This window comes from Rissa tridactyla, chromosome 3 (genome assembly GCF_028500815.1).
Source record: "Rissa tridactyla isolate bRisTri1 chromosome 3, bRisTri1.patW.cur.20221130, whole genome shotgun sequence".
Classification (NCBI taxonomy): Eukaryota; Metazoa; Chordata; class Aves; order Charadriiformes; family Laridae; genus Rissa; species Rissa tridactyla.
This window is the reverse complement of record NC_071468.1, coordinates 11,105,100-11,116,303: the sequence shown is the minus strand read 5'-3', so window position 1 is coordinate 11,116,303 and position 11,204 is coordinate 11,105,100. Positions and strand designations below refer to the sequence as shown.

General features: G+C 52.8%; 1 protein-coding gene across 1 annotated transcript; it reads left to right on the top strand.

Moving 5' to 3' along the window:
- Positions 1–1,587: 1,587 nt before the first annotated feature.
- Positions 1,588–10,461, top strand: OVOL2 (ovo like zinc finger 2). The gene is made up of 4 exons (XM_054195340.1): positions 1,588–1,735; positions 2,465–2,658; positions 4,949–5,138; positions 8,948–10,461. The coding sequence occupies exons 1-4, from the start codon at positions 1,636–1,638 to the stop codon at positions 9,256–9,258; spliced, it is 795 nt and encodes a 264-aa protein (XP_054051315.1). The 5' UTR covers positions 1,588–1,635; the 3' UTR covers positions 9,259–10,461.
- Positions 10,462–11,204: the final 743 nt, after the last annotated feature.

Here is an 11,204-nt window from a genome sequence, read left to right as displayed (position 1 = left end):
GCGGCTCCCGGCTGGGATTTCCTGGCTGGAATTGTACCCTTTACTTCTCATATTTCTCCAACAGAAACCCTGATTGCGTTGGGATGCTCAGCCTGGAGGACCTCTCTGGTGGTGCCGCACCTGATGCAGGGCTCAGGGCTGGGGTTCCCACCGCTCCCACGCCCCCAGGGCTCAAACCCACTCAAGACCCCCGTACAACGTCCCCAACAGCCCCACAGTGGTGGTCCTTGCCCCAGAGAGTAACCGGGAATATGTTTTAAGCAGAGCTCTTTCATTTGACCACCACATTTGAAGGCGCGTCCTTTCCAGAAGCTCCAGATCCATCCCCTGAAGTTAACTCTTCTTCTCAATGAAGCCAACGGTGAAACTCCCGGCGATTCCCCCCTGGCCTGCGCTTTGCTCTTTGGGAGGAAAGCGGCAACCTTCGAGAAGAGGGATGCCATCTGAAAGGCCTCTTCACATGGGGGAAAGGGCTCCTGTGCTCAGCCCCACCAGCCTGCACCACGGCTCCAGCCCGGTGCCGGCTCTGCTGGGAGGCTGCGCCCAGTGCGTTCCCGCTGCGTTTCATAAAAAAAGCGGATTGAATTGTAGGTGTGAGGCGGGAGAAGGCACCCCTGAATGCTCTTAAATACCCGAGGACACACCACGCGCGGGCTCCGCTGCGCTCGGAGACTTTTCAGTGCAGTTTTGTGGGTTTTCTTCTGTTTCTTTTGCTTCCTTCCCCCCCCCCCCCCCCCCGTCTTTTGTTTCATTTCCACTTCGGGAAGAGGGGGAGAGTACAAGAGGTGAATAAAAAAAAAACGAGAGGGGGGGTGGCTGAGGCCGTGACACATTTTTCTTTTTAAATCAATGACTGAAATAGAATAAAGCCTTTTTCTTTTTTTTTCTTCTTCTCTCTCCTTCTCTTTTTAAAGAAGAAAAAGCTTGTCATTAAGAAAAATAACAACAACTTTCTCTGCCTGCTGCCGCCCCGGGGGCAGCTCAGCCTCTTCCCCGGCGCCCCGGGGAGCCCTCCCCTCCGCCGGCTGCCCCCGGGGGGGGTGTGCGTGTTACCCTCGGCTCAGCCCCCCACGGGGGGCGCCGGGACCCGCACCCGCGGGTGGGGAGCACCCACCCCCGGCATCCCCCGGCGGCGGCGGGCGGGCAGCGGGTCCGGGTCTGCCGGGGGTGGATGGATGGGTGGGTGGGGGGCCAGGCGGGCAGCGACGGCGGGGCTCCCCTCCTCTATTTTTTTTTTTTTTTTTTAATTTTCAGACGTTAAATTCTTTTGCAAACATTCATGCCTTAGGAAGGGCTGGAACAAAGCTCAGCTGCTCCAACCGGTCGGACAGGTAAGCAGACTTGTTGACACCGTTATGTTTGCAGCACGCATGCTCCTTCCCAAGTTTCCTGGTGCATTTTTCTATTCCACCTTATGAAACTTTCCTCCCCCCCCCCCTACCCACCCCCCCCCTCTCCTTTCCCCTCCCCTCCCCTTCCCCTCCCCGCGCCTCGGCGGCTCTGCCCGGTGCGTGCGGTCCCGCTCCCCGCCGGGCTGCGGGCGGGCGGCGGGGTGAGCCGCCGCTCCGCTCCGCTCCGCTCCGCGCCCAGCTGTGCCGAGCCGAGCCGAGCCGAGCCGAGCCCCCTGCCCTCGCCATGCCCAGAGCCTTCCTGGTGAAGCGCCGGAGCCCGCAGCCGGCGGTGCGCAGCTGGGATGGGCTGCCCGATGAGGAGAGAGCCGACACCTACATCCCAGGTACGGCCGCCGACGGGCTCCCTCCCCCGGCACCGCTCGCCGCCGGGAGGGAGGGGGGGGTCCCCGCCGGACCCCAGCCCTCACCCCGGACCCCGCGGGCTGCGGAGGGGGTGGGTTGGGGAGGGGGTTTTGCCCGCCCGGGAGACCCCCGAGGTGGGGGACGGACGGACGGCGGGCCGGGGAGAGCTGTGCTTAACGTGGAGGGGGTGGGGGGTGAAGGGGCTCGGGGACCCTCCCCGCCCAGCGGCGGGGGGTGCCGGTCCCGCCGGGCGCTGCCGCCCCCATGCCTGGCACCATCTCCCACCCCGGGGCATGGCGGGGGCGGGGGGGGGGGGGGTGTCCGGGAAGGTGGGAAACCTCGTTTGCATGAGAAAGGTGGCGGGGGGAGGAGGAGAAGAAAGGAGCCGGGCGGGGGGGGGACGGGGACGGGACGACGACGATGTCCTCCTGGCCTCCCCCTCCGCCTCCTCCTCCTCCTGCCCTTGCCCGGGGTATAACGGGAAGGCGGCGGAGCTGGCTTGTTTGAACTTTGGGACCGTTCGTGTTTGAGTTTCCGATTGCAGCGGGAGCCGGGGATCCTCCCCCGCCGCCGGCGGCCCGCCCGCAGGTTAAACACCGGGGATCGGAGGCTCCCGCCCGCCGCCGCCCCCCACCGCCGCCTTCTCCCCACCCATCCTCCCCCCCCCCCCCCCGGTCTCCCCCCTCATTTACCGCATCCCCCCGCCGCAGGCGGCATCGGCTGCGTGCTGCTGGGCTACGAGGACAGCTGCAGCCTGGAGAGCAGCGGGAGCAGCAGCGGGACCCGCGACGCCGAGCCCAGCGACTCCCCCACCCTCCAGCCCCCCCCCGGCGACCTGGGCACGGCCGGGGGGATGCTACTGGACCTGGCCGTCAAGCGCCCCGTCGTCAGGTCGAAAATCAAGGTAACCGGCCCGCAATCCATCCCCCCCCCCCCCCGCCCCGCTGTCTCTTCCCCCGTGATGGGGTGACCCCTCTTTGAGGGCAGTGCCCGGCTGGCGGCTGGGGACGCCGGGTGACAGCAGTCCCTTGGGCCGTCTCTGCTGTGGTGGTGACAGCACCCATCCCACACACCGAGATGGAGGCCCCGCAAAGAGCAGCTCCCATAGGATGGCAGCGGCAGGGCAAGCCTTGTAAGCGATGTACCGTAATCTTCCAGCGCCCTTTGCCTTCCCTTATCCCCCGCCTGGGACACGCTGCCCCTGACCTCCTTGGCCCGGGTCCCAAAGGAGCTCTGAAGCCAGCCAGGAAGGACCAGCCCTGGCAGCTAGGAGTCATGCCCCACGGTGCGTGGGTGGATCTCGTTCCTTAACGTGGGGCCTCCTTAAAAGGCCGCCTTCCAGATTGTAGTCAAGCCTTGGCCAAGGGGGGCTGTGCTGAATCTTCCCACCCCACCCCCCCTTACCCTCTTCACTTATCAAGATAGCAGCTAGGAAAAGGTCCTCCTCCAAAGCTGTGAAAGGCCATTGCCACTTTGAGGTGGACCCTCAGGCTTGGGTGAAATGAAGCAAGTATCTGTCCGTTAACTTTGCTGAAGAGCCTCTCTGCTGCATGGGCAGGGGCTCTTAGTGACTGGGTGTCCCCTGGGCAGACCCAGCAGAGCACAACCATGATGTCCCTCCCAAGGCTGAGAAGGCTCATGGGCTCCTCATAGTATCAGAGAACCGGAGACCGAGCTCCCAAAGTGTGGTGGTGATGCAGATGGGGTGGGAGGACCACGTCCATCTCTGAACATCCAGGGTCCCCCTCAGCAGAGGTGGATCCAGGCCACCCCAGTGCTAGGAAGGAGATGTGTTTACTGGTGGTTAGTTAACACCTCGTTAAGCCCTGGATGTTGGTCTGATGGATGGAGCTGTAAAAATTCCCACTGTCTCTGCTGGGATGACAGCCTTTCAGCCACCATGTTATTAATCTCATGATTAAACACTAGGTTTTCACCCTGCTTATGTGCGGCCGCATGAGGTGGAGTCCTACCTGTTGCCCAACAGATACTTCCCAGCCGGCTCCCCCTCTAGTTTCACACCTCGTGGTTTTGCAGATGCTTTTTTTAAAAAAATCTTTCTTTGTAGGTAGCATTACTTCAGTAGTAAGTGAAGGAGGAGGATGGGGAAAAATAAGTGGTTCTTCAGGAAAAAGAAACACCACGTGTATTCTTCTCCTTATGAAGAGCTTGCCCCGCTGCTCTTTGACTTTAACCTACTTTGTGTAATTTAACCTGGGCCATTAGCAACAGTCACAGCGAAACCCCGCTTCGGCAGAGTTGGGTTTTCTCAGCGTGCCACAGAAACTCCCCAAAAGCGCCACCGGAGCCGATGGACGTGTGCATGTGGTGCCGCCCGCTTCGCTGGCTTTCCCCCATCCCAAGTGGCTAACGGCGAGCACGTCCACTCCCCCGCCGATAATTAAACTAATAGCGAAGTATTTGCGTCTTCCAGACACTAAGCCTGCCCTCTGAGGAACGCTCTTCCCGAGAGCTGAATCATCAGTGTCTCCCTTAGTCAAGTTAGGTCATGGTGTTGGCACAATATTTTTGGTGTTAGGAGCGGGAATGAGGAGATTAACCCCTAATGACACTCTGCCGTTAATTAACAAGCCAGGGAGACCAACGGGAGGAGATTAGTGCCATTGTCTCAGTCTCTGCTGAGTCAGCACAACGTGCCTTTGGTTTATCTCGCCAAACCTACCTTTTTTTTTTTTCCACCACTGGCTGTTTTTTGAGGGACCCATAGCAGCTGGGAGCGAAGGCACCGCATGGGTATGACTTTCTCACGCCAGGAGGGGCCTCCCGTCTCCCACCAGGATATTGTCTGAGTGCAGGAGCAAACACACACGTGGCACCACGGAAGAGGTCCTCATAGCCTAGACGTGTATGTGCTTATGGATGTAGCTGGACGAGGGTCCCTGCCTTGGGAAGGTATCCAGCACGCAGGCTTTTTTTTAACCCCTGCAGCCCAAGCTGGCCAGCGTTGTCCTCGTCCCAAACCGTGCATGTTCGTTAGGTCACCCACCTGATTGCAAGGGAAGCATGAAGGTATTGCCCAGCAAGGATCTCCCAAATGTTTTCACTTTTGGTTTTGGATATATCCCAAGAATTTTTTCTAATGCAACAATACGCCATCCCTCCTCGCTTTGTTTGTTTTCTGTCGGTCTTTGTCATCCTGATGCCTACTCGCCCTGTCCTCTTCCATTCCTTAGTTCACCACCGGCACCTGTAACGATGCTACGGTGCATAGCTGCGAGCTGTGCGGCAAAGGCTTTCGCTTGCAGCGGATGCTCAACCGTCACGTCAAGTGTCACAGCCAGGTGAAGAGACACTTGTGCACCTTCTGCGGAAAAGGCTTCAACGACACCTTCGATCTGAAAAGACATGTCCGGACCCATACCGGTGAGAACATGTTCCCTGGAGGGTCACGGACGGCTCTGGCTAGCGGGAGGTGGGAGAAGGGGTAAGACGGGACAAGGAGAAGGAGAGGGTGAGGGTAATCTGGCAAGATAATAATACAAACCCCAGGTAGACAACATTTGCAAAAAATAGCGGGGATGCAGTGGAGGAAAGGGAAAGGCTGGACAAATTAAAGTCCTGGGACTAAAGAAATTTGAGGAGAAGTAAAGAAATAAAGAAATCTGTGTGAAACAGTCTGGGTGCATGAGCTGCCATCCAGATGTGGTGTAGACATGGCCACGAGACCAGGATAACCCACCCGGGATAACCAACTCATGGCACATTATTGCGAGTCTGGTGTGTAGCGGTGAGGGCAGGCGGGCGGTGGATGAAAATGCTTTGCCCTCTAGAGGCAACGAGCAGCAGTTTCTTGGTTTTTTTGCAAACCTTCCCCGCCGGCTGTCCTGCAGGATGGGTTTATGGCTTGATTTTGGCACCGTTTGGAGAAACCAGAATGTGGTTCATTCTGCGCCTGCAGAAACTAGTTTCTAGTTTCCCTAGAAACCAGACAACACATCTGACTTCTGCTAACCCTGTGTGCTGCATCCCTGCCTGCTTCAGGCTACCAGCTCCCCAAGTCCCCTTTCGGAGACGTTTCCCTCTGCACATCCAGCCACCCAGATCAGGTTGGCCACTGGCCTAAACCGTCTCTGCTTCCTTGTCGTGTGAGTCACAGCATGGGTTGAAAACCAGGAGCAGTGGGTTGAAAAATATCCCAGCAGCGGTTCCGGCCCTGGATTGAGGGTGGGTAAAAATGTTGCCCTTAGCCTGGGCTTAGTTCCCTCCTCCCTGGTTGCATCTACACCAGATGTACAGGCAAAACCGAGGATGCTGTGACTTAAGCCATTAAACACATTAAGGCTGAAAAATTGTCCCTTTCCCTTCTCTGCTCGCTCTTGCTCCCGTATGGCTCCACCAGGCTGGGGGGGGATGCACTTCCCATGGCCACTCTGCAGTGGGGTCAGTTCTCGAGCCTACCCCAAATAGCTGCCGTTGTCTTTCTTTGAAGCAGGGTGGTTGCCTCAAATCCAGCTCTCTGGACACAGAAGTGCTTATCCTAACCTGGAGCAGGCAGAAGGCCACCTTTTTGTTTCTCTTTCTTATTCTTAGTGGAAGCGATGGCTTAAATACCTACCAACCCCATCCTCACCAAGCAAGAGGCTTTCTAGCAGTCCGAGCTGCCTGTGCTCAGGAGGCTTTGATTTCGCACTGCAGGGCACCCAGAAGATGCATCCACCCCATCTGCCGGGCACATTCCAACTTTCCACATTTGTGGTGACTTATGGGACCGGCCGATTACTTGGGCTCGCTCTCCGATGCCCCTTTTTTGGCTTAGGCACCATTAACCAGGCGAACTGCTAGAGGCGATGCAAATACGTTGGTGGGCAGGAGCTGTTTCTTAGCAGGAGAGCTCACGAAAACAATGCCGCCCGTTTCAGTTGGAGAGCATTGTCTGGAGCCAGCGTTTTGGGCTAGTTTGGTTTGTTTGCAAAGCTTTCATGTGGAAAGGAGAGCCGCCGGCTGCGAGCAGGGAGCTGCCGCCGGGGTACGGCTGAAGTATGGAGTCAGTGCTTCTGAAAGAAGCGATTTTCCAACCTGTCCCCTCAACCTTTGAGACTCAGAAACTGAATCCGAGAGGGTGTCTTTTCAGAAGCTAAAAAATGTGTATGGTGTGGCAGGTAGGGTTGAACTTCCTACACAGGAGTGGAGCCAATTTTGCGAAACTCTGAAAGGGAAGAAGGATCTTTGTACTGGGCAGGAGTAAAAACCCATTGTCCTAGAAATGTGAATCTTATGGTTCGATTGTCCCCAAATGTACTAGGGGAAACCTGGCATCGCTATTTCTCCTCTCCAGTGTAAAGCCAGGACAAACATTCACATATATTGCATTTACCTGGTGCTCTGCGTTGCGGGGGCGATGAAGGCTGGCGGTCGCAGCGGTACCAATAATGTTCTGGCACGTATCATTTCCAGCCTGAAGTGTGGCATCTCTGAAAGCGGTGGCCTTTTTTATGTCAAACTTGATTGCTGTTCAGGAAAGCTGGGCTATATTTGTATGTTAAAAAGAAGACAAGCTGGAAGTGCTCGTATTGGCTTTATTTCGTAGCTACGTGTGCTCATTTACATACGCTTTGCTGAATTTCAGTGTTCCGGTGGAAATTGCCGTGCAGCGTTTGTAACCGGACGGTGCAACAGCAGGGTAGGGTCAAGAGAACGTGAAAGCCAACCATCCCGGTCTAGCTTCATGGCATAAGCAGACTTAAACGTTCAAAAGTAACCAATACACACAGTAAAATCAAATTTTAAAATGTTTCCCAAGTAATGAAGGAGTTCCCACAGCCCTGATGGGCCCCGCCATCCTGGCACGACCCCTCTTGTACTTGTATTGGTGCCTGTGGAGCACTGTTGGCGTCAGGAACTGGGGAAGGTGGAGGTTTAAATTGCCTTCAGTGAGCACGAAAGGGCAGCCGAAATACCGTTTGTAAAAGACGGGGGTTTGTGGGTGAATTCTATTGGAGATTTGGAGTTTCTCTCCAATTGCGGTGTCACGTAACCCAAGCAGTCTCGCAGCAGTAGGTGTTGGGAAACTTCAGCCTCGATAGTTTAAGCCGGCGCACCGGGATAACCTCCTTTCACAAGACTTGCAAAAATGCAATCGAGGTGCCGCTGGTTGCGACTCCTAATCAGTTTGGATTTCTGCTAGAAAGATCAGCGACTGAGAGGTGAACTTAACACAATCTGATTACAAAGTTACAACCGTCTGTATGAAAGCCTGTGCTTTGCCCCTTTTTTGCCTGGCTGTTACTCACCGTAGGTCAGATCTTCCGCACGCTGGTGTTTCACCTTCCGTTGGGAAAAGAGAGGGGTTTAAGTAACTCCTTGCATCGGTTTTAATGCTGGTCTTTGCTTGAAAACTTACTGAGCTGGTCTAGTAAGTAAAATCACTGCTGGTTTAATTTTTTTCAAGTGTCAATAAACCCTCAGCTATTTGTCATTCAAGTACTGGGGGGTCGTTGTTGTTAAATTGGTGCCAATTAGTGGTAAAATGGGGATTTTTTACGGGTCAATATTTTTACGGTGTTGGTTTTCTGTGCTGAATGAAACTGCTTGGGCATTCAAATCACAAGGCAGCTCCTTCTCCCTCCTCTGGAGACACTCTTCTGTCACCTTCATGCCCTTCTCTGCTAGAACTGGAGCTTGTAATCTCAGTCATCCCATCTGTATTCTACGGAAATGCTCTCTCTCCTTTGAAGCACTGTGATCGCTGTATGTTCACATTAGGCTGCCGTTCACCGAAGCCTCGTTAAGCTTTGCTCACTAAAAGAGAAAAATTAACATCTTAGATGCGAGATTTCATCCATTGTAAAAGCCAAAATGAAAGGTTAGCGGAAACCGATAGTTTTACCCAATCACAGGACTTGAAAAAGTCGGGGCTCTACAGGAGTAATTTTCGCAAGAGTCGATAACGGCTTCTTCGTTAGGACCAAAGCGCCGATGGGCACCTGTTATTCACAGCGTCTGCCTACGTCTTCTCGAAACGTTTCTAGGTTTTCTATGCCTAAATATATCAACACATTCCTGAAAATTTTAGGCCAAAAGGAAGACGTTTTATTTAGACAGGTAGCTCCTTGGGCTAGTAGGTCCGTGGCTGCTGGCCATCTGCTCCATGGCTGATATGCCAGAGCCTTGCTCCTTAGTCGGCTGTAAGAAACGTAAATCAGGACGGTAATTGCTGTCTTTTCACGTTGCAGGAATTCGGCCTTACAAATGTGAGGTTTGCAACAAAGCCTTCACCCAGCGCTGCTCCCTGGAGTCCCACCTTAAGAAGATTCACGGCGTGCAGCAGCAGTACGCCTACAAACAGCGGCGAGATAAACTTTACGTGTGCGAAGACTGCGGCTACACGGGCCCCACGCAGGAGGACCTGTACCTGCACGTTAGTAACGTTCACCCTGGAAGCGCTTTCCTGAAAAAAACCTCAAAAAAACTCGCAGCCGTTTTGCAAAACAAACTGAGCCCTGTCCTGCAGAGGAACTCCAAAGATGACGACAAGGATGAGTAACACGGTGGATTACAGTGGTCTAAAGGAATGAAGTTTACATGTAGGACTATAGAGAGATATATATATATTATTTTTTTAAAAACAATTTTGAAAGAAAACCCTGAAATGAAAGGGATGCTTTGGTTAACGGGACTGTCTTGGTGTTGGCACAACCTCAACTTGAAAGAAATATTCCGGTATATGATGCAAACATCATACTTTTTATCTGGTCAAGAAAAATGGAAAGCTTGGAAGAGGCCGTCACATCTCAGACGGAATATTTACTGAACTGACCTTCAGGCAACCCGTTTTCTGTCTCGGCTCTACCACACGTCCGCGTGGCCATTGACAAATACCTTCGCCTTTCCCCAGTGTATTTTGCAAAGATGATAACCGTTACCTCCCTACAGATTCCTTTTGAGAGGTTTGGGTGAAAAGTGCCGTGTAAGCGCAGCTGTCACTACATTGTTCTATGCAAAATTAATTAAACTGGTCTTAAGAACCGGAGTATGCTGTATCGGTAAATAAGATAAAATGTGCAAATAACCTTAACTCTGCCCTCCGTGCAGTAAACTAGTGATTTATGGAAGCATGATCCAAGGTGAGCTGAAACTTCTTTTTAAAGGACGCAGAACTTTTTCCTCCCAAACTTCCCAGGGCAGACTTATGGTCATGTTTAAGGTACTTCAAGCTGTGAACTTATTTTATCATGTTTAGATTTAAGTGTAACCTTAACGCTGATGTTCCTGGACTTGTCATGCTCACTTTGGGGATCATTGCCCCACCCTTTTAACATACATCAATATCAACCCAGAAATCCAAAGAAAACACTTTAATGACTTGAAGATATGTATTTTTCTGTCATGACGAAATGCAATTTTGTGTGTATTTTATGGTGTGTTTGCGCGCGTGTGCATTTGGGGATTTTTTGTCTTATTAATGATCAAGTGCCCGTTCACTGATAGAACAGAGCGGTGCAATGCAGTGAAGAGTGAGATTTAGCCTGTCCCTGCCTCATGAGATCAGTGCAAAAACGTAGGCATGAACCTGTACCCACTGTCACTTCGGAGGGCTCCGAGTGAGACTGATGCCGCGAGGGAAGGAGGTGGCCACGATGCTGAGGGTGCTGGCACTTGTGCTTTTGGACTTCCCCCGAAGTCCTGCTCCAGCTTCTGTTGACCCAGGACAACCCAGAGGGCAGCCTGTAGGGACTGTGGAGTGTGAATTTAGGGATTTTGAAAAAAAAAAAAAAGGGAGGGAGGGAGAGGGATGCCCGTAACTGATGTCGCTGAAACCGCCGCCTGACACTGAGACTCTAAAGAAGCTGCTGCAGCCTTTACTGGGCACTTGGGTGTCTATTAGAAAGACAGGGTGGGGTGGTGACACCCTCAGCGACCACAAGTTACTCTGGTCCAAGCCTGTGTTATTCATTTGTCTCTTAATGGACACAGCCGCTAAACGGGTTTTACATCAATTTATATGTCTAACAATTAGTGGATTTCATTTGTAAATTCCCCAAAGCCATTTCGTGCTCAAAATCAAGCTGTACACTTGGGGCAGGATACGCCGTATTCTATATGCGTCGAAACAACAGCTGAAAAGTCAGCTACCTAAAATACAGTCATAGCCAGGACCTTAAGAATCATTACTACTAAAATGAGAGATTCTGAGTGTGTCTGCAAGAATTGTAAAAATCTTCTCCATTTGCCTCAGTTTTGTACAGGCATCTGCTTGGGGTTTTGTGGGGAGAAGCTTCTAGGGGTTTTAAAGCATTTCTAATGATATTAATATTTTATTCAGCACAACTGTTTGGTGCTTGGGACCTTGAAAACAAGGATAATAAAGTGATGATACTGTGTAAAGAACAAACTTGTCATCCTATGTAACAGGAAAGTTCACAGAATGCTTTAAGGAATGGGAAGTCCACAGGAAAAAAGAAAAAGCATCTGAGGTAAATTAGGAGATCC